General features: G+C 39.0%; 1 protein-coding gene across 4 annotated transcripts; it reads left to right on the top strand.

The window, feature by feature from the left end:
* The first annotated feature begins 21 nt into the window (after window positions 1-21).
* On the top strand, window positions 22-24495 carry LOC117155146 (uncharacterized). 4 transcript variants are annotated; one of them, XM_033330782.2, is made up of 5 exons: window positions 9788-10985; window positions 11064-12115; window positions 15130-15216; window positions 16855-17912; window positions 21129-24495. In XM_033330782.2, exons 2-5 carry the CDS (start codon window positions 11970-11972, stop codon window positions 22319-22321), a joined length of 2484 nt encoding a protein of 827 aa, XP_033186673.2. In that variant the 5' UTR covers window positions 9788-10985; window positions 11064-11969; the 3' UTR covers window positions 22322-24495. The 4 variants fall into 4 exon arrangements, with proteins under 4 accessions (XP_033186671.2, XP_033186672.2, XP_033186673.2 ...); XM_033330780.2 differs by lacking the exons at window positions 9788-10985; window positions 11064-12115 and adding an exon at window positions 22-537; XM_033330781.2 differs by lacking the exons at window positions 9788-10985; window positions 11064-12115; window positions 15130-15216 and adding an exon at window positions 22-537.
* Window positions 24496-24583: the final 88 nt, after the last annotated feature.

The following is a 24583-nucleotide window of genomic DNA, read 5'->3' as shown; positions in this document are numbered from 1 at the left end:
CGAGAAAACCCGTCGCCGTTCCTGATTCCAATTTAACTTCGTACAAGGAACTTAAGAAGGGAGGGAGCGATAAAAGACAAAGTGACGAGAAGGAAAGCGGAGAAGCGAGTGTCGACGAGGCGGATCGGTGAGATAAAAAAGAATTAAAAAGGGAAAAGACAGAAAGAGAGAAAGAAAGGAGAGAGGGAGGGAGAAAAGGTGAAGTAGAAAGGGGGAGAAAGAGTGAGTAGGAAGATGAGTTTGACATTCTCAATGGGGGTTTATTCGTAACACGTGAAGCGCGGAAATGAGTGGCATAGAGGAGCCACAGAAGCTGTTTCGCCTCCCGGGTACCATCGAGGAGGAGGAGGAGGAAAAGGATAACGAGGTTCGAAGCCACCAGCAACTCCCAGACAACCCGAACACAGCCGACTCACCCTTACTAGGACAAAGGAACACGGGAACCTTGTCCAGTCTGCCTAGGTACGTCACCCTGGTCAGGGTCAGCACCCAGAGCAGTAGCATCGGTGGTGGTGTCGGTCGGCAAGATTCTACCAGGTAAGTTCTTTGCACGTACATTTATATACAGGGTGGTTGGTAACTGGTGGTACAAGCGGAAAGGGGATGATTCTACGCGAAAAAAGAAGTCGAAAATATAGAATAAAAAATTTTTTTTTAATTTTTTCATCGAGACAACGATCTACAGTGAGATCCGTTGTAACGAGACGTGATAAAGTGCACGCGTACCGAGCGAAAATTCAAAGTCGATTTTCTCGGAAACAAAGCATCAAACGAAAAATTTTTATTCTATATTTTCGACTTCTTTTTTCGCGTAGAATCACCTCCTTTCCGCTTGTACCATCAGTTACCAACCACCCTGTATATATTTCTTTCACTGGTATATTTTTATATATTTGTATATAATTTATATATCCGATTAGCTGTTGCGATGTGTTTGTAAAGTGCGTACCTAAAATATGTCGTTATGTGCACTACATACAATTTCTTTCATAATAATTATTTATATTTTTTATTCGTTCGTTTTATTTCGTCTCGTCTTCCAAGTATTCAAATCATCTTCAAATTTACGAATATGTTTTAGCTTTCGCTAAAACTGCAATTTAAACAGCAAATTCTAACTGCTTTTTAAGCATAACGAGTATACCCGTGACGAGTATATTCGTCAAAAACAGCTAACTGGATATAACAGAATATTTTTTGTATATTTAAATATGATTTGTATATAGTAATATATTCTTTATGTATTATTTCTTTCTTTTAATCGCGTTGTTGTTATCAAACGTTGTTCGGATTTATCAAGTTACCTGATATCAAATAACCTGTAGCGAAATTTGGCTTCATTCTATAGTATATCTGGTAGAAAACGGATACTTACACGTACCAATTACTACAGTACGTAGATTAGTGTACATACATGGCTCAAATTGGTTCGAATGAATGTAATTTAGTAATTTGTAACTTACCGTTGAAAGAAACAAACTTTGAACGTGAAATTGTCATAAGGAAACGTACTAAATCTTCTTCACATAAGATCATAATTATCGACTCTTTAGAATTCATAGAAAGGATAATATCTTTCAACGAAACTGTTATTTCGTTCTATTTTTACCAACAGACAATCTTCCTTTTTAAAAATCGTCGCTGTAGAAATTTTCCAATAACTGATAACTGCGAGTCATTAAAATCAAGGACAACTTTAAAGATACTTGTAGCCGTTACTTGCAACGATCCTAGGGATATTCAGATCTCTGCCCAAAAGCTATTTCATTCTCGTGTAAAACCGGAAACGTCTGTTTTACATACAAAAGAGCGAACGTATCGGTGACCGTAAAAAAGCATAGTATAATCACGCGACAATTACCGAACAAAACATCGGTGGTTGGCGAATCACGTGGCCGGTTCCCAAGGCAGCCTATCTCTGCTGGATCATCCTCGAGCAAAAGCCGGTTGCGTTTTGTTTGAGGAAACCATTCTCGACGTTTTCTGGCGCCAGATGCTGTGTACAGGATATTAAATAATCGGATAAAAATGCTGGGAAAATATCGATCACCCTGTACCGACAACATCTTAACGCGTAATTTTCCCAGAAATTCTTCATCCAATGACAAATTACGTTACGTACGCTACATCTTGTAATTATCGCAACCACATCGATTATGATCAAAAGCAACGTTCGTCGTTTGCACAGGATATCGTTAATGCGTTAAGAGCAGCAAAGGAAGCACGTTCGATTTTTATAGCGTAATTCGTCGGCAAAATCTTCGATAAAATCTTCGCATGTCCTGTCGCTGACGCTTTATCATCTGCTTTCAAGTAACTTCACCGATTTTATCTTATCGATTCTAACTTATTCGTTCTAATGTTCGAAGGAAAAATCGTTCGTCCAGCCTTCCGAGATATCGTAATCGAGAAACTCCGCCAAAGAAAGAAGCTGTATGTCCGTGCTATGCGATATACGGCGGCTGAGTAACTACGCGATTTACGCGTTTCATCTTACGGACGTTTTTCCAGAAAGCTGCTCGGTTAAGAACGATCTTGTACGCGGAGCGTTGCACCCAATGATCGAGCAGAATCGACAAAAACGAGGATAGAGAAACTCGATAAGATTGCCGCGAGCTGGATGCTGCTAATAGTCTATAATCTTCCGTAATCGTTCATCGAACGAGTTTTTCCCTTAATCCGCCACCGTAACAGTCGCAGTTAACAAGAACGTTGGATCGTCGTTAGTGTCATCATAATTATTACGCCGGGATATTTGCCGTGTGCCTATCATCGAGTTTGATAGAATTTATCGAGGCAGAAGTCTATTAACGTAAACGGGATGCAATATATTTTGCGTAGCATCGCGAGGCTAACTAACGACGTCCGTATCCACTGCGTCTATACCGCACCACTGTTTACCCTTCTGGCTCTAATTCACCTATCGCGAAGCCTATCGTCCTACCCATTTATCAAGAACTTGAAAACATATTACACGTGCGACAATTGTAAAATTCAAGAACACGCGGCTGACCTTCGCTGCTAATTTACTTACGTTCGCCTCATTACGTTCTAACGCGGAATGCTTTTGAGAAATATGTCTTGGAAATTGTCAAGTTACGAGACGCGAACGTAAGAAGAATGACGACAAAGTATGGCTATATTAAGCATATCGACGACTAAATGCGTTTTACTAGAGATTTTTATATTAACTTTTAGCCGCAATTATATCGTAGTAATAGTAGTTTGTGGAACAGATCGATGGAATTTTCATTGTTTAACGCGTCGATTGCTACCGCTGCCGTTTCGTGACTCACGTTCTCTCGACTAAATTTTTCAGAACGACTAACGTACTATAAATTTCAGAGACTAAAAAATTGTCGACGATGTGAGCGCTTTAGATAACATCGTCGGAGAAATGCAACGTAATATTTTGCGAAAATTAAACGTTATAGCGTAGCGTATGTAAATATATGTCGGGACGAGATGCATGAAATTCGACGTGTTAAGTAGTCGGGCAAAGATAATAGACAAAATATCGGCAGAATATCCGTTCTATCTTGATAATTAAATTTGCAACACTTTCGGAAATTCTTCGCTAAACGTACACGATAGCAACCAACGAAGGTATTTAAAAACTTTCACGTGGAACGTCGACGAAAGATATCTTCAAAATTAGAAATTACGAAATGTGAACGTAGAAAACGATAATTATCGTAATTACATGGGTAAAATTACACGTGCGACGTTAACGAAAAATATCTCCAAAATAAATGAATTGGAAAACGTGAACGTAGAAAACCGACAAGCCGTAAATAACTTAATAAATCGAGAATGGATCGTGCTTTATAAAATTCTATATTACTTGGTAGATGAAAAGGTATTCGTTTCGTGAAGAATTTCTACGGTTCAATGGAATTTTAATCCTCCTATTCTCTCGCAATTCTTTCTTTAGAACAGAAATTCTGTGCCAAGATCGCTTTAATCGAACGGCGTTCCTTTCTTTAATTAGAATAGTGGTAAGGTGTACTTGTCGGTATTAAAACTCGATACCTGCTCGTTGACTGGCTCGAGAGATTGCCTGCTCGGCGATTAATTTCAAGAAGAGATGGCAAATGTTAAACGAGCGTGGCGATTCACCTTGTGAAATCTCGAAAGGTCGCCGTAGTGACGAATTAATCGGTGATCGCGGAACGAGAGTTAATCGCGGAAACTCTTAACGATTTCTCAAGCCGTATCGGATTTCCCGTTTCCTGGACGAAAGACAATCCAGACTGTGTGGGTGCTCGTGATTTTCTCGAAAATACTTCCGTCTCATCGTGCGCAACGAATTACAAATTTCAGGTTTTTTTCATGAGGCGACGAATAACAACGCACAACGTGTAGATTTCCAGATTTTTTTGATTCGAGATAACGTTACGGTATTTTGTGTTTAATCGAATGAAAATACTATCGTATTCGAGATTTTTAACGCGCCACTTGTTACGCGTAACAAAAATAAATTTCATGCCATCGACGAGTAAAAGAGAATTTAATTTCTTTCTTGTTCGAAACTATACGTAACAATTGAAACGTATGACAACGATGATTATTACTATATCGAAGATTTCTAGGATTACTATTTTATTCGAACGTGATACAGTTAAGCTTCTTGCAAGTATTTACCAAGTGTGAAAAGACGAGTATTATCTAAGATGCTAGAAAACATGTATTAAACTGATAGAAACTAGTAATCCAATTATTACTGCTCAACTAATCCGTATTTATTCGCATGGATTATACGCGCAACAGATATCTTGCGATCGATACGATGTGCGATAGAGATACATCATTAATCTGTCCAAAGTATTTTAGATAAGAAAAAATTTATAACTTAACAGCATTGTACATCTGAGAAAATCCATTAAGAAATCTCTATCTTTAGACCTATTTATCTAACCTGTTGTCTGGTTCAATTAGAATCTCTATTATTATACAGTCCGATGGCAGTGAGGATATTTTCTTCTTCTAAATAAAAACGAATTTCTAGCTAAAATGATTTTAGAATATCGCGCATCGTAGAAAGTTTATCCTATTTTCTCGTTCAATTAGAATCTCCGTTTAAAAAATCATTCCTAGCGACAGGACGAATTACGAGGAATTGTCAAGAGATTACTCGAATTTCCAAGCCCAGTCTCTGCACGCGTTTCGTTTCTAAAAATCAGCAATTCCAATCACAGATGTTTTATAGATAATTATAGACTTTTTAATACATTTTTAAGATATACAGTATCATTCAGCAATCTGGAATTATTAATTAATTCTATATTATACTATATTAATTCTTATTAATCTTATAATTACCTACCTATATTTCAACAGTTTTATTATCGACCCGAAATTAATCTAACAGACATGCACGACAATTTCCAAGAAGAAGAGTTTCCTCGAAAAGTTGACTTCCTTCAGATGCGCAACTTTTATAAAGCACGCTATAGTACTTTCAAATTTATAATCAGAAATTCCTTGTTACATCCTTGTGATATCTACTTTAACTTTTTCCGTACAAGATTTAGTTGTGCTTCAGCGATATGTACATACTTCTAGCGTTAACCAGCCTCGTTAACACAATCAATGTCTGCTGGAAAAATAATTCGGTCTCATGTTAAAACCGGCGCGCCGTTTCCGAAGCGAGGAAATCCTGCTGCTACGATAATCGTCGTGTGAAAATTCGGAAAAAAATTCCACACTCGAGGTAGCCGCGATCGAAAATGAAAATCTTCGCGAGGCCGAAGCTCGCAACTCGTCCGATCTCGTTAGTTTAATTAAAAGCTCGTTATCGAAGCCGTGGACAGTGCGGTTGGACAGCTCGCAATAAGAGCTCGACCCGCAGTGTGCGTACACCCGATGATATTAACGCGCTGGTTTTAATCCGCGTCGGGAAACGCCTCGAAAATTGTGTACCGGAAGCTGGCCAGCTTCGTCATGTCGAGTCCGGCAAGATCGAGCGTTTCTGTCGGAAGAAGAACGAGATTCGTCGCGTCTCGCTCGAGCTAACGTCGCGAGAAACGAAACAGTTGGTTGGTTTTGTTCGAAGGAGGTAGAATACGTATTATTCTTTTCGTCGAGTGGCTTCATTCTGTATTTTACATGGTGTCTGGCGAAAATATTTCGAGATTTGTCGTAGGAAAATTTCACGAATGTATTGCATTATGGGTGTTACATGAAACGAATTTTTAAAGGCTTATTGCTATACCGTAGCGAGACAGGTTTGTCACGATCCGACTGCGAATTTTTACGGACTTATTGGAAATTTGCGGATGGAAAATCGCGGAGAATGCGCATGGTATTGTATTATATTTATCTATTTCAACTTGATGATCTAGAAATTGGACTCAGTTTCGCATAGTTTGTGAACATAAGATAAAACACGATCTACGGATAATCACGATATCATAAAAATATCAATGCATATGATATACAAATATATATATATATATATATGTATGTACAATATGCAAAATAAAGTACTTTGTAGTAGACGAAAGAAATTAACACGTAGCTGCCATTTCTTCGTAAAAATCCGCAGTCCAGTTGTGATTATATTTGAAAAATTTGAAACGAAACCGAGTTTTCGATAGAGATTCCTCTTTATTTAGCTTCTTAACTTCGAAATTTAAAAGAGGTGATGTCGTTGCAGGACGATAAAATTTGAAAATGTTTCAAGTAAAACACATAACACGTTCGTAAAAGGTTTTTATAGGTGCTTTCAGATACTTTCGTGAAATACTGCATGTCTCTGTAGAGTACGTGTTATTCTTTCAATAAAACGACTTGGTCGAATACCTGATACATATCTCGAAAGAAAAATATCAAATCGAAATAACTTGAAATCGTGTCCTTTTGCGGAATTCCTACATCCGTTGCTTTTATTGCTTCTGTTTTCTTTCCTATTTCTAATTGCATTTGTCGATTAATGCTCGATACTGTATTGTAAAATAACTCGATTAATTGAACCTAATGGATGTGTCGAAAGAAAAACGTGAAATTGAAAAAAGAAAAAAAATAATGGATACCGATGCCGATATCTACAAGACTGATTCGTTTTCTTTTTTCTCATTCTGAAATTGTATCTGTCGATTGATAGTCGCCACTGTCGTGTATTACGTTGTAAGTAATTAGTCAACTATGATGGAACCAACTATCGAGTAGAACGAGATTTTCCGTTTGATTCGCGAAACCTGTTCGGAGACTCGATTTGCATGCAATTAGTCGTCACCAGGATGTTCTGGCAGCTTAATGAATATTTTTCAGCGTTCATTTAAATTCATGAAACGAAGTTCTGTATCTGATACCCTGTGAATATGTCGCGACTAATTTGGATAAACGACATACGGTGACACAAGGTGAATTGCCGATTCTGTCACCTTAAATTATTTGTAAACGAATTGCATTTATTATCTCCTTTGAATCACTCAATTAATCAAAGGGTTTCACGTTGCACTTACAAAACAACCCTCGTATCTACGTAGAAATATAAATTAACAAAAAGAAAAAAAAAACTAACTGTTGGTGTTATTTTTTTATCCAACAAGTCGTGTACACGTAATTCGAAATGAGTCAGAACCTCTTCTGACTCATTCCATATAGAAAATTAAATTCCGTTGTTTGCAGAAAAAAGGAATATTTGAAATATTTTGTGTACTCGTGGGATTAATATTTTTTGGAGGAGTTCGATCGAATATTTCGCTGGCAAAGTTGGACAAACACACGTGAGGACATGCTTTCGAGCTGTCGTACTCCGGAATTAGTACCGTTCTCAATTGACGCCTACAAACGATACGACCTCTTCTGCTATGGGATAGCACCATTATAATGCGCACCGAATAAATTACTAACAGCTAATGGCGATTCAACGTTGCCGGTGTTGATCGAGTCCTTCCGGTTCGTATTTCTTACAACGACTACTGCCAAATTGTTTTCATGGAAGCTTGGATTCGTACAAAAATCGCAGGAGAATCGAGGAAAAAATCGGAACATTGATCTGCAGAAATATTTTTACCAATAATACCGTAAATAAAAAATGAAAGATACGATTAGATGTTAGATAAAAACTGTACTCGAATCACGTTTAAGATTAATCTTTTTGCCATTTTATATCTTTCGGAATATTTGTACGGAGACAGACGAAGCTGATAAATCAGCTAAAGAGAAAGAGATAACTCGATCTGATTTGAAAATAAATCTGAATCGTGATTGATATCTTGGCAAACATACGGGGACGAAACTTTGGACGAGCTGGATGCTCTCTAAATTATGTTAATTAGTTCCATTATTTTTATATCATACGCCAGAAATTCAGACCTATAATTTTCTCGGTTCTCACGATATTTCCCTTATCAGTGCCAATAAAACGTCATTGATATTGGATTTTAATTAACCCAGATACCATCCGAATTTATTTCCCATGTAATACTTGCGCATGTATGTATATTATTTTCCTATTTTAAATTTCAATTCGATGTGTTAATGAAATTCTCTTTGTTCCTATTTATCGTTCATTTATTGTTTCTGCACTGCACAAATAGAAGAACAAATCTCAAAGGTCAAACCGATCAACTCCACTTCTTGTGAATATCTCAATTGTATTATTCGAAGATATTTGTAATTAGTGTGCAATATCTCAAAACACATGCGACTTATTTTCCCAATTTTATTTAACACCAATAGATAGCATAAATAATCAGCAAATTCGAAAGTAAATTTTCAAAAATAATTTCTCCCTGCGTTTCAATTCATTCTAAATTCCTGGACGATAGTTGATATTAGTTAAAAAGATAAGCGTGTCAAAGTGTCCATCAAAGCGTTAACAGCGAAGAAATCAGCTGCAATGTGATTAAATATCTAACCACGTTATTGATGAAATATTTAACCAAACCTAAGTACGCTATATACGTTAAATACTATATAGATAATTATTATTAAAACGATGATCGATGAGGCTAAAGATAAAAGTACCTATATTATATATAATCATATTTTGACCTCAATAAAAAGCAACATTAATTTTATCAGAAGTGTGCTCATTAGCAATATAAAAAATCGATTGAGAAATGGAAGAATCAATCGTTAACCTTAAAATTAATAACAGTGAAAACAAAGCCAATATCTTCCTAATATCAATGAACAGTGAAAGAGTATGAAACATGGAAAGCCTTTTAAAAATAGCTTGTCGATTGGAGTCGAAAAATCGTTAATCTTCAAATTAATAACAAAAATTAATAGAAAGAAAACCAATATCGTCCCAATATTAATCAACGGTGAAAGAGTATGAAACTCGGAAAGCCTGTTAAAAATAGCTTATCGACTAGAGTGGAAAAAACAATGATCAATGTGCAAATGAATAAGGAATTAATAAAAAATATTAATCAACAGCGAAGAGGCGTCAAACTCATAAATTCGAAGTATCAAGCTCGTAAAAAGAAATGTCCAGCGAGTTGCAGTCTTTCCGTAACAAACGTCCACGCAATCTCCGTATGGGACAACCTCCTCGTACGTCGACAAACACCGACTTGTTCCAACGCGGATTGATAAATCTGAGTTATGGATTTTCGACTCGGGATATCGGCTCGATAAATCTGATCTGAGATGTTCGATAATTCGCGGAAAAGTTTGCTTTCGCAAGTAACGCGTACGCTTTCGGTTCACAAGCGCGAGCTCGGGCGTTTGCGTGCAATCAGCGATTTCGCGATGGTTCGCCAAGAACGACGCGACGCCGATAAGGAGATGGCTGCTCGGTGATAAGACATGCTCCCGGACTTTTCGAGTCAGTCAAACGAAGTCAGTGGAACAAATCTTGATTTGCTGGCGTTGTAGTCAAACGCTTCGCGATGTCGGTCTCGTCGAAAATGTTATCGGTGAACCGAGTGCACCACGCTATAAACGAGAAACAGATAGTGCCAATTGAAGAAGACATCCAGTGTATCACATGAACGTCGTTTTCAGTCGCCGATGAGATTCGCGCTTTCGTCGTGCCAATAACAATCGAAGAAAGTAGATTTTAGGTGCCTTTTGCGAATCGTGAACGATGCTCGAACGTGCATAAAAGGCGGTGGATCAATTTTCGATCAAAAGTCTGAAATTCGAGGGCTGTGATTTGGCATCGAGCGCTGGTCGCGACGTGTATTTGTAGGAAAAGTTCTTTGCTCCATTTGCTCCGTAAGTTTGCAAAGGTATCGGGAAGGTGGAATCGTTCGTAGGCCAATGTTGATTCGAAGCTTAAACAGATTTTTAATTACAAGAGAAATTCTCCATCTGTTTGCTGGATAAATCTACGAGAACGGTAAAAACAGTGCGCTTACTCCAGTGTTGGATCGGAATTGAAGTAAATATGAAAAGAAGTGTAAAATACAGAGACAGTGTTGCTTAAGAATTCGTAGAATTTTTAGAAGTAATCGTGATTGAAGAAAGAGAAGTTTGAGAGGGAAGGCGCCGTTGCAAAGAATCGCGATATCGTTGATAAAGAAAAAAGAAAAAAAAGGCAGGAAACAAGGGAAACATTCCGCGTGACGTAATCAGGCCATTTTCTCGCAAATGAAAAGAGCAAACGTTATTGTTAGTAGCTGATAAGTGGAGACCACTGGCCAGGTGTTGGCTCGTATAAGACGTCCTACATCATTGCTCGTACATCAGTAGATTCTCCATCATCAAACTCGACACCTATTCACCCAACCATTCGTTTCTTCCGCGTACATCGCGTGTCTTCCGTTCGAACGATAACAGGCCATAAAACGAAACGAAATCTTAGTAAAGAACAACGTGATTATCCAAGAGAAAATACAATTTCACTTTGTTGAAGAAATCTTCAACTCGATTAAGACAGACAGATCCTGTCGGGTTTAAAAGTGGATTAGAAAGATTTAATGGAATTACCATTGGATAATCAGAGAGAAATTGATGGATGACGTGCGCTTGGTTTTTGGGAATCAATTCTAAGAGCAACGATTGAAGAGCAGATGCGATTGCCAGTGAGTTTTCTCAGCTGTGTTCATAATTGTCAAATAGTGTACGAGAAAGGAAGTCGATAAAAGATAAACTCTTTTTAGTCTGATCGTGGTTAACGAAACGAGTAACTGCGAGATCTAAGACGATAAGTGAAAGACTTACGTGGAACGAGAACCAATCGGGACAAGAAGTAATTGCCTTCCCTTTGATTAATTTCAACGCTTTGCGTTTGCAGCGATCATCGAAGGTTCATTCTGCGACGTGAGAGGATTTTTCGCGATCGCTGAACTATTTGACAAGATAGTAACTTGTTAGAATTATCGCTGCAATCACTGGGAATTCATTCCTACTATCGTTTCCGATAGTAGCTATCGTGTTCGTCAAAATCAAAGGGAATTTTACAATCGTTGAATTTGTTGAAACTTAGCTTGATAAAGAAACGGAAGATTATTGAAATTATTGCTGCGAGCATAGAAATTGATACTGATTTAAAGATCGTCAAATTTTCCAAGGGCCGTGCAAGGTAACAGGAAAATCGAGATTTTCAAAATTAACTTTCAAGTTCGAAATTGACATTTGAAGCATCTGGAAATTATATTAAACCGAGCGTACACGTAGAAATTTCTGCGCGTATCGATAAATTGTACGTGTGTGTTATCTACAATCGCGCAAGAAACCTTAAGATCGTGACACAGAGAAATGTTTGTACGATGTGAAAAAATCCTTCCGCCACTGATCCTTCTTCGTTCGCGATAAGAAATGAGAAATTGCAGCTACGTCGAAGCGTGTCGTTTAATATCACGTGCGCGTACAATCGTATGTCACAAATCTGATTATCCGAGTGTCTAGAACCTCTTCGTCAAACTAATAAATCTTTCGAATAAAACGGGAACAACGTCGTACGCTATTGTCCTCGAATGGAAAATATTGTTCGAGGTAGAGTATTGTCCGAATACGCGAGCTAACGCGTGTGTATCAAAGGAAAAAAAGGAGAAGAAGAAGCAAAAATGAACGGAGACGTTCCAAAAGATCCAATTCCGAGCGTGAAATCATCCTCGCCGGACAGAGACGAGAAACAAAATCTGTTGCCATCGTCGGAACAAACAACACCTGTTATAGTAAAAATGTCCAAGACTCCATCGCTTAAAAGCAGGTAAAATGACACACTCTAATCTGAATTTATTCGATATGAAGAGTTATCGAGCTGCGTAGTTGGCTTCCCAGTTAATAACTAGAATCGTGGGATTAGCTATTCATTAACGACCGGTGAATTAATAACGCATCGACGAACGCAGTCTTTCTCGTCCACTTCTGTCTCTGCGTTGTTATTTACGACTGACAAGTTAATTCGATAAGCGATTATATTCCAACCGGTCACCCCAACCGTCCCAATTATCCGAATAACGAGGACACAATTACGAAAACACCTAATAAATACTTGTGTGCAGACGTTGCTCGCTGAATTTTTCGCGAACGAGATGCTACTGTGTAGTAAGCTAAAAAGTAGTAGTGGCGTAGGTCAGTCCGCTATCGTCTTTCATAGGAATAACGTCGTTTGTTTATCGTCATGAAAGATTCGTCGCATTCTTTCAAATCAAACGGAAACGTACGCAGACGGAGAATGAGGATACAAATTGATTTATTGTGAAAATAATGCAGCGATGCTATTTCGGAGTTGGAATTCAAATTCAAAGCCCAAATTCTCGAAATCTTGAATTACACCAGCGCGATTTTCGGACTGCCAAAACTGTGCGAAACTGTGCAAAAGTCTCGGGCCATCCGTTGTTTTTGTAAGCCAGTTAACTGCATTTGACGAGTACGCTCGTCTTCGCTTGTATTTGTTCACGCACTCAACGACTTAAGCTCACGAGAGATTTCTAAAACTAAATTCCGCAGTTAGCTGGTGAATTAATGTGCAAATACTTGATCCTGTTCCGTAACTATTGACAACAGCATAATAATAATTAGCATTTGGTAAGCAATGATATTAATAAATCGGCAAGCTGCGAGTCGATTAGATTACAAATTTCTGTAGATTCGTGTAATCTTAGTCGGATAACTCGTAATGTTGTTCCTTTTATTTCTAAAATTTCATCGATGATATAAATTCGCGACTTTCGAAACTTCACTGATTCTATCAATATAAGATTTCCAAAATTCAATCGGTTGTGCAGTAGACAGAACGACGATTTTAAAGCTGCGTTGCTTTCTCGGATGTACGATCAATTTGAAAATTATTAATAATTTGCTGAGAAAATATTTATCGATTCTAAATAATTAATATTTTACGAAACGGTATGCTACCATACGCGCAGGTGTTAATTCAACGCGTACTTATTTGCTAATCGTTGAATATTTCGGAAGAAAACTGGCAAATAACCTTGAAATTTATCGTCGAGCTTCAATTTGGACGATCAAACTGTTTCGATGATTTTACTTCGTACCTTCTCTGCAGCATAAAATTATAGAAATTTCTTTGTTGTAAACTATTCCTTATCGTCTCTTCCCGATAACGATAGAACTTAGATCAATCGACGATATCTAGACGAATTATTCGAGGTCGTGCAATATCGTATTTACAATGATCTAACCTTGTCAAGTACCCAAAGCTTGGATAAGATTCGATTACTCTTATCCTGTTAAGCAAAGAAGACGAGTTAACTCGTCATACGAATTGCTAATTCTTTTGTCATAATAATTTCTTTATTTATAAATTTTCTATATTTTTACGCGTCGTCTGATTTCTATTCAAAATAAATCACTGCTACATACATCGTACATTTGAAGACTCTAGAGCAGAAACGTGATAAATTATTCTTCAGGAAAAGGGGATTTTAAAGTCCAATATACTTTTGACTATATTTATGGCTATTATAATTAAATAGCAATAATTATTCCGTGATTCTATGAAATATTTCTCGGATAAATCATTCTAAATTTAAGATATTCTCTTTTAGTCATCAAGCGGTATAAAAGTCAGAGAATCAATAAACATTGACTCGTTAATCTTCATTTACATTTGCAAGAATTAAAGCCGACCTAATTAAATTTGATTTATCTTCGTTAGTTTTTAATTCTCTAATTAATCGAAAATCTCCTCATTGACAGGCTATCCAATCAACAGATTAATTTCCAATTTTTATTCCATTCCCCTAACATCTTTTCTTTCGCTGAATCTCACAATTTTATGAAACTTAAACAAATGTATAACAATGACATGTATAACGTTGTAATAAACTATTATCGTTTGATCCTTAACACGTCGATTCTGAATGTTTCATGAATTTCTTTCTCTTCCATCACACTATCGCCTGTATCTCCTTTGCTCATTTTTCCTCTCGCTTTTGCTGTTCTTTCGCGCCTTCTCTAAGCACCGAACAGTTTATCTTAATGATATCAATAATTTCATCGCTATCAGAAGATTAATCGATTAAATTATCGACCTTACAATTATTGTTAGTAAATGCCATCGATCTGCGAGATGAATCAACACAACGGTGAACAAACGCGGACCGCAGAGTTCACCGCGTGTGTCGGCGATTGATTTACGCGTGGCAATAAATAAATTGGTAGATAACAGTTGCTCGGTTATCGTACGGAGTCAAAATGGCGACTTCCTTTTGGCCATATGAAAGGGTGGCGAGCGCGAAGGTCTCAGACAGATCATCGAACTGGTCGCGTCGATATATTCTACCGTTGGTTCTGTGCAGCTGTGGCCGCTTTTCGCACGATTTTCGCGAGTTTTCACAGCGACGAATGATGAAATCGCTCCTGTCGACTTTGCATCTCGAATCGTGTAAGCATCGCAGTTCGTTCGAGTTATCGCTGACTGATTAAGAAATTCCTTAAACACGCTTCTTCGACGCGCTTTAAATAGACAGAAGCACCAGAGACAAATGGCAAGCGTGTCATTTATCGACGGCGTTAAAGTAATTGGTCGAGTTGTCTAGGGATTGTCAAAATTATCTTTTTTTTTTCTTTTTCTTTCTCTTTCACTTTTTCGGTGAAGATTCAGTTGATTTGTGAACTGTTGCCACTAATGAGAACGGCTGCCTGTCTGTTTCGCGATATGATAATTTCAGAGTGAAGTTTTAAAACGGTGTAAATGATTTATGATAAATGTGTCGAGTTTGTGATCAAAATTGTCGTGTGTTTCATCTGTTGAAGAGAAATAGTTGGTGAACTTTTGCAACGATTGACAGTTTGTCATGGAAAGGTTCAGGAAGGATCACGTAAAATGCGAAGAAATCCATCGTGAGTATTCTTCTTGAAACGTTAAATTTGAGAAAGTATTCAGTACTGGAACGCGATCAAACATGTGTCATCCATCGATCATCGAACAACTTCCGTCAAAATCTGCGATAACACGAAACACGAACAGATTCATCGTGGGTATTTCTCGCGGAACGACAGTGAAATACAAATTAGGACGATTAACAGAAATATTCGCGCAACTAAAGAATAAAACATCGTACGGTGGAAAGAAATTTTCACACAGACAGAAGATAAAATCTCGGGTATTCGGAACGAAAAAAAAGGAAAATGAAAACTCGTGCGAAAATTCTCGATCAAATAAAATCGTTACACGAATAAAAAATAAAATCTCGAGCATTGCGGGCAAAATTGTCGCGTTAACAATATGGGAAATACCATACGCTGGAGACAAACTTGACGATAAAATTTTCCATCGTTCGCCATCTCCGCTACAGACGATCATCCGCTTAGCATAATAAAAATGCATGTCTAAATCCCGCCAGATGTATACATCGCGCAAAATACGTCGCAAAAATCACAATTTGCAAATCGTCTATCGCGCGCGAATCTCTGCTAGAATTTTCATAAAGATTCGTGTCGAATAAGGAAAGCGATGGGTGCGTAACGATCGATTGACACCAGAAGAACAATATGATCAGCTGAAATTTGCTATTCAAATCCGGCAAGATCTCCGCGGAGAATATATTACGACGCGTGTACAAATGTCGACGAGGCCTTGATGAGAATTTCGTAGAGCATCTCGCTCGAAGAAATAATTTATTCCCTCGCGGTTATTTTGCTAGAAAAAAAAAAAAAAAAATAGTACGCTACACGTGTTACCACGTGTCGAGATAATCGAAACCGAGATTCAGTTCTGCGCGAATGATTTACGATCTCTATCGTCGAGTAGCTTTCGCGGAAAGCAACGTCATTGTTAAATAATCGATGCGCAGACGTAATCGTTATTTTGCTGAATCTCGAAGCCGATAATCGTTAAAGGAATGATACGACGTAGCATAAAAATCGATTGATGCCTGTCTGATTGCTTAAGATTAATTAAAAAGCTATCAAGTTTCAGGAATATACCTGACTTCTATCTTTAAGTGGGTCAATACGTAGCGACGTATAGGATCAAATTTCTCAATCAAAAACGTGTTCGTCCTTATAAAGAGTACAATCACCTTGTCAAACGGCCTCGTCACGAACTTTTATCGTGTCAAATGCCTATCGTAAGAATAATCCACTGAAATCAATGACCATTACAAGGAATCTGTTCCAAGTTCCGATACCAGTTGCGCTGAAAATCGCCTCTGTTCCTCTCGTGCTCGCGACAGGAATCTATATAATTTTAGGACATAAGACCAACTTTGAAATTTTCGACGTATTTTCAAAATTTATCTTTCCCTGATCCAGCATGGCCGAGCGATCCAATAAAATGAAAATTCGAAAGAAATCGGAAATAGAATTTTTGTTAAATTTACAAAATTTATCTCTTTTTCGTTCGACGAAAGTCGAACTAATTCGCTAAAAATTAAAAGAATTCTACGCGCGATAAGAACCTATAAAAGACAAATCTGCGAGCAAATGAAAGCGAAGTTCCTTCCTCCAAGTACCAACCGTCAGAATTGTAATTTTCAGGAGCCGGTACAGAGCATGGCCAACGCGGAAGCTACGTCGTCGCGCCGTGTTAAAAAACGGCGAGTGCAACGTCCTTCAGTCGCGAATCTCCAGGCGTTCCCTGCGCTTCCTCCGGGACATATTCACGACCCTGGTCGACACTCAATGGCGATGGATGTTGCTGTGCTTCAGCCTGAGCTTCGTGCTCTCCTGGCTAGGTTTCGCGGTCATCTGGTGGCTCATCGCGTTCAGCCACGGTGACTTTGAAAAGGACCACCTGCCCCCGTATCAAATAGACAACAACTGGACACCCTGCATCAACAATATCTTCTCGTTCACGAGCTGTTTCCTGTTCAGTATCGAGACGCAGCACACGATCGGTTACGGAAGTCGTGTCACGACCGAGGAATGTCCTGAGGCGATCTTCGTTATGTGCATCCAGAGCATCGTCGGTGTGATGATCCAGGCGTTCATGGTGGGCATAGTGTTCGCAAAGATGAGCAGGCCCAAGCAGAGAACTCAAACGTTGCTATTCTCGCGGAACGCTGTTATCTGTCAGAGGGACGGCGAGCTCTGTTTGATGTTCCGAGTCGGCGATATGAGGAAAAGTCACATAATAGGAGCTGCCATTAGGGCCCAATTGATAAGGACCAGGACCACCAAGGAGGGCGAAGTGCTGTCACAGAACCAACAGGAGCTGGCCGTAGGCACCGATGGTCAGAATGGTAACCTGTTCTTCATCTGGCCCACTACGATCGTTCATAAAATCAACGCGGAGTCGCCGTTTTACAACATGTCCGCCGAGGACATGCTGACGGAGAGGTTCGAGATTGTGGCGATCCTCGAGGGAACGATAGAATCGACAGGACAAACCACTCAGGCCAGATCCAGTTATTTGCCACAAGAGATCCTCTGGGGATACAGGTTCGAGCCCATGGTCACGTACTCGAAAGAGAGACAGGGCTACGAAGTGGATTACTCCTTGTTCAACAATACCACGCAGGTCGGAACGCCTCTGTGTTCTAGTAGAGAGCTGGCGGAGTTTTACAAGATACAAGAAGAACTTCGTCATGGGAACGGTAAGTGGTTGCAGGTTTCTAGAGAATGGATACACTTGGCATTGAATAGAACGTAGTTTCTGTGTGTTACCTGTGTTATCTGTTTAGCCTTTTTTTTTTTTAGTTCTCTTCTCTTTCGAAATGAGTTTGACGTGAAAAGAAAGGATCGAATATTTGTATCTAGATTCAGCGGTGAGCTAGTTAGATTTTTGGCTAACTAGATCTTCCCTTCATCTCGTATCACACGGTGTCGTAAGAGTAATGAGACTGAATCTCTGTTGGCATACATTGTACATTTAAAAGTACGATTACCAATGTTGTCTAACAAGGAAACGAAGCATTATATAGCGTACTAAATAGTTTCGAACTGGAACATTCTACAATTCACAAACCTACACGGAATTCGCGAATTAAATGAAAAAGTCGGACACGAGAATATAATGAAAGTAACTCATGGAACTACTAAAAACAAGAAATAGCGAATAACGTTATTTTTCATCTTGCGTTCTTTCCGCTTTGCGGCTTCTTCTTGTGGCGAATATCAGAAGTAGCCGGGTATCTTCGAACGATGAATTATCTTTCTATCTTAAGCCGTTCTTTAAAAATCATTTTGCAAGAAATAAACGAAAGAAAGACTTATCTTCCACATCGATACATCTTGTTTCTTATTAGTCTCGCTACTCTCCCACCGCACACACCTCTCACGTCTAATACTATCTAAAATAAATTAGAATTGCATACTTGGAATTCAACGTAAAACCACGCAATTTGCCCTCGTCCTTTTGCGACACGCGTCAACGACACCAGGCTCGTCCTGTCACACAGCCTATTCAATTTTTATTTACTAGAGCGGAATGTCCGGTGTAATTAAAAGTTTCCGCGATGCGTCGGCCAATATAACGAGTTGCAAAATAACCACTAACGACGCAACAAGGTCGGTCTGCGTTAATTGGCATGCACGCGCAAATCAAACTAATCGATATCAAACCACCTGCTTGCCTCATGCTTGCCTCCATTGTTTGTTCTGCCAGACTCGCGTGCTTTGAGCTTCGAAATGCTTTGAGCTTCTGTATGTACGTATACACGTGTTGACGACTCTGTGAACGGGTCTCGTTCGATGTCTCTCTGACTCTGTTGGTGCTGGTGTATACCGTAGATGGAGGCCTGCGGAAAATTCCTAGCGAGCCGAAATCCGCGCCGGTGATATTGACCAGCAACCAAGCGGACGCCCCGGAGTTCCTTGCCTCTCAAGGACACTCTTCTCACGGATCACCGAAACATCACGTTGACATTCCATGGATCGACGAGAGCTCGGGTGTTTAACACGTCGACTGCGGAGCCGAAGTCGCGTGGCCGCTCAGTGCGACGGACATTTTCTTCTTCTTAACCCTCGAGCCGCGGGCGATTTTCACTTTTTTCTTCTTTCTTTTCGTACAGAAAATCGCGGACGAAATTGATACGTAGACTGCGGATATTCCTGCAGATTTTTAATAATTTTCCGAATACGACTGAAAGAGTAGAACTTGGGGATTTGTTTCGTTTCGTTGAATGTTTGTAACAGGTATCATAATGTTGGATATTTTATATATTTTGGCATACCACGTTCGTTCTGTGAACTTTTGCACCCTTAAACTTCTCGTGAGTGCGTGAAATTCCGCCGTCTATTTATACCTTGTACAGGTCTATCATAAGGAGATTCTCAATACAATGGAAAAAACGACGCCGTAATAACGTGGCCAAAAATTTCGCCGAAATTAATACTAGAACTACGCGGGTCCACGATGTACCTAAATATTTTACGTACGAATCAGTCCAATTCAAACGATATTCCTTCAAAGAATTGATCTATATAATTATATTTGTAAATTTCTGTACCTAGATAAAAATCAATATTAATCGTGGCAAAAATACCAGTATGTCTTCAGAAAGTTTGATAAACATCAGTTTGATGGTTTCAGTAGTTCTAGTGTTAACACGATGACTGCCATGCGAATCTCATATATTTTTATTGCTTATCTTTAAGACGTTAAAATAAGTAAAACGCGATTTTCGCGTCGCCCGCGGCTGCAGGGTTAAAACGCTTTCACGAGAGTTGACGTCTCTCGATAATTGGCCAAATGAGAACTCAACTCGTGGCCAGTTAGCGAAGCACCAGACGCTGTAATTTAAGGCAAACCAAAGATTCCACAAAAAGCTACGACTCGTCTCAAAGTGCGTATCGAGCAGTTTTTTCTACGGATTTTCCGCGGCTGATGAGTTTCAGATGTTCGATAAGAGGTCCTGGTTTGTCCGTCTCACGCTTGTGTCTGTTTCTGGTATTGTCTTAATCGCGTGACGTCCTGTCGAACATTGTTGCGCGATACGATCCGATCGAGAGGTTGTTGGTAAAGGGCTATCATACGCATTGAGAGTCAAACGTGAGATTACCATTGATTTGTAATCCTGTATACTTCGTCTCCTCTCAACCAATTTTCAATTTATGCGCGTAGAAGATCCGAAATAAATTTCTTGCCTTTCAGCGTACACACACTTTTGACTCTCAGTGCATGTACAAAACTATCGCTGAGCCACACATTTACTAAATCATCTTTAACCCTTTGCAATTCTACGTCAAGTTGAGTTTCACCTTCTATTTCGTTCTTTTTTTTTATTAAAAATATATTAAAACAGATGTGGTTATTGCTTATGAAAATACGAGAACACAGCCAAAACTACGAACACCTTTGAAAGTCATTTATTAAGTGTAGATCGATTAGGCTAAAGTGTCGAGTGTCTGGACAGCAAAGGGTTTAACAAAGCGTTCGTAAGCAAATTGAATCGCTGAAACAGTAAGCGAAATTCCTCCAATTCCTGCTTTTCTCATCATCGTCATTTTCGAAAGATATTTCAGACATTTGACTCGACAAAAATTTCATTTAACCATTTCATACGTAACTGAGACGTTACACGAACGCCTGGGCATCTGTTTTACAAAGTTAAAAGAGCGAAAAGCTTCAACTCCACATACAAATCACCTACCTATGGAGGGCGAAACAAATACGTTTGTAAACGAAGGGTTAAACGAAGTGGTATTTGTTGGTTGTCGTAAGATAATTTGTAAAATAATTCAAAGCCAAACACATTCACATCGAAGTACGCGTCATATCGATTATCCATCAAAATTTATACAAACATTTCTACTCGCTAAGTTCGAAAGATCAAAGCTGAAATTCCTCTAAGTAGAAGACTATTTTGCAGGTATGATAGTAGACGAGGATTTCCTAATGGAGTCCTGTCAGGACAGCCAGTACCACTACGGTCATCGTCCACACCTAAATCATCCTCATCATCATCCAAACCACAATTTAACCTACGTGGACAGCGGCAGAAGCGAAACCAGCGCCGACGAGGCGACCATCTGTCGAAATTCTTGCAGAGACTCGACGTATCACGGACCACCGGTTCCAAATCGAGACCATAACCACTACAAGATTCTCGATTTAGACGCTGATGGGATCCAAGTGATGGGTGACGTCGATCTACAACACTTGCCGGAAGCGGTGAACAGGGAGATCCTGAAGAACAGCCGCGAGATCATCTTCGAAGAGCCAGAAACATCGAGAGAAGGGAGTCCGTTGTTACTAAAATCGACTAATCGGAAGAACACGAGACACGGTGTTCCGGACGAGGAGAAGAGATCTTTGAACAGTTCCAAGAGGAGTCTCTATCATAGAAATATTCTTCGAGGCTTGGAAGAAGATAAAAGATCCCTGGATGGGTCCAGAAGAAATTTGAATGGGTCCAGAAAGTATTTGTTAATCCCCTTGGATAACAAGAACGCGGTGGAGACCGGATACAGGGAGAATTTCATCGTTAATAGAAAACACACGGGCAGCAGAGAGTATTTAAACGCGACGAGGAAGGCCATCTACGTAAAAGGATGCAGGGAGCCCCAAGAAGTGGACGCCAGAGGAAGATTGAACTCCAACGACGACAGGTTGATGATAGAAATAGAAAAACCTTCGAAATCGTGTCAGCCACAGGAGATATTAGCTAAAGACAAGAACACTTCGCTGTCGGATCCTGATCTATCGCCGAACGACTACGTTCCTGCTATAAAGTCACCAGTTCCATCGACTTTGTTACCAATCTCTCCAGTATCCGATCTGTCGCCGGAATCTGGCTTCTACGATGGAATGCAGTGGAATTGCAGCCCGGAGTACGTTAGAAAGGATCTAAAAATTCCCAACGAACCTGTGATCGCAAGAAATAGAAGGAGTTACGAGAATGCGCAGCTTCAGGATGTAAACGAGGTTTTATCGAGACCTAACAGTGATAATAGCTCGTTGGATAGCGAGGAGTCCAAGAATTTAGTTAGTGAGAATGGTTCTCGTAAATTTGGCGAGAAGAATATTGTCGCGAAGCAGACGGTCCCTTACACGAGCGTCTGAGCAAAGTGTGCCTTACTCTTAGTGAAACATATCGCTTCCAAGTGCCAGTGCAATTGTGTTGTACAGAATATTGCGTTTTACGTATTTCCAAAGCGGCATCAGAGTCGTGATTGGTCTTATTCAACCCTCGAGCATCAATGATATTGGACACAGCTGCGGCTGGACGCGAGAATCTGAACATTTATTCTTCGGTTCCATCGATCAGTTTATTTCCTTCTTTCGGGCGAAATCCCCTTGTCCGCACTCTCCTTTTGTTTACGATCGAACCAATGTTATTAGTAAAATTCTATAAGTAACGGTAACGAGCTTGCTTATAGAACAAGTGAAATTTTGCAATTGAATTTTACAGATTACAAGTCGTCCGACTATTTCGTTCGACGTGAAGCTGAACGCACGTAATTGTAAGAATCTAAGAATTAATATTGTTAATTGGTAAATTATCGTGCAAGAGAACTCTTTATAAAAGGTAGATATACGAAATAAATTTTGACAAATTTCTGAGGAATTCAACAAATTCGTGGAATAAGAAGTTTCAATTAGTTTCGCGTAGTTCATTGTGTTCTGAGGGTTGAGAAAGTAACCAATGTGTTTCCGTATAGACATTCTTCGTGTATGGCAGTGATTATACAGAAAAGTGATAAACGACAGAGCCACAACAAACAAGCGACGACTAAGGGATAGAAAATAAATCAAAATTATTCTCATTTATTTTCTATCGTTCAGCCGTCACGTATTTCATCGCTGTGCTTCTTATCGCTCACCGCTTAGCGTTTGTCACTCTTCTGTATAGTCACGGCTTAAAACGCGTAACTTTTCCAACTATATATTATAAGTATCTGTGAATTTATATTCTATAAATTAAGTAGAAGATATGCGGACAATTATTTTTGCTATTTTACGATGTTTGTAAATTACACTAAACCGCAGGTCGGTTAGAAGCTTCCATGTGTAATAATTAAAAGAGCCAGTGAAATTGCTCGTTGAATTTAGTAAAATTAATCTTCTAGAAACGAAACGTGGATATAATCGTTTTTGTTCGAACGACGAGGCTTTCGAGAACTTGGCTGAAAACGCTTCACGAGGTAGTTTCGAAAACGAAGCATACGACGCTCTAACCATTAATTACATAATTAACCGTCATTTTAATTAAAACTTGAGAACTGAAATATCGAAGATCTTGGAGATTTCATTAATGAAAATTATCAAGCAATTCAGAATTTAAGATTAAGTTATCTAAAGTCAGCATATTCGATAGATTTAGGTATAATGATCGACTAGATGTAACAAAAGTACCTAGCAAACTATCGAAAGGTATATTTTTACAATTTAGCACGCACGAACGCTAAGGTATTAAATTAACGATATTCTGACTGAAGTCATCGATACGTCAGTTACGTCCATGCCTGGCAAAGCATCAGTGTTCGAACGAAACTTCGTAGATTTAGCGATGCCATTTAATTCCTGTTAATTCTCCCGTAAATTCACCCATTAAAGACCAATTTGCCGGATATAGGCAAATGAAGAAGAAAAATCGAAAATCTTTGGAATTTCATTTCGTAACCACGACATTAAAAAATGGAATTCAATGATTTACTTCGATCAAAAACAAACAACAAAACATATATATATATATATACATATTTCAAACGAGTAGTCTTTAGTGGGTTAATTTGACAGTTTATGGCGAAAGGAACCGTGTTGGTTAAACAATTCCACGTACTATACTTCTAATTATAGTAGCAAAAAGGTAGCCACCATAGGGAAGATAAAGTGCCTTGTTTTAACTTTCTATTTCCACGAGAGTGAGGGTAGCGAACGTTCTCACCGCCAAAACAAATTAGCCTCGTTTAATATTTATTGCTTGCAGGGTATCCTAAGCACTAGATCGACGTTTGTATATAGAAACGTTCCCAGTTAAAAAGACACTATCGATCGCTAGGATAGGTTTGCACGAAATCGACAGCCGCTTCGAGAGCTTCTCAACTATGTGATTCGATCGGCACAGCGAACCAGATCGAATTATTCTGATATTATTTAGACGGAGTGTGCAGAGGAACCTGAAAATGGTAGAGCTCCGAGTGTTCCTCCGGGACATGGATACCTGCCATCGTGACTTCTAGCGTAAATTGTGAAACTCTTATTTGTAATAAAGACCAGTCGAAATCTACGAGAAATTCAATTTTTTCCTTTCTCTCAATTTCGTCGTTAAAATCCTTCCTCGTTTCGCTTTAGCTTTTTCCGAAAAAATTTATAACGCGAGCA

Source organism: Bombus vancouverensis, chromosome 12, assembly GCF_051014615.1.
Source record: "Bombus vancouverensis nearcticus chromosome 12, iyBomVanc1_principal, whole genome shotgun sequence".
NCBI lineage: Eukaryota > Metazoa > Arthropoda > Insecta > Hymenoptera > Apidae > Bombus > Bombus vancouverensis.
The sequence above is the reverse complement of the archived record's forward strand: the minus strand, read 5'-3'. Positions and strand labels throughout refer to the sequence as shown.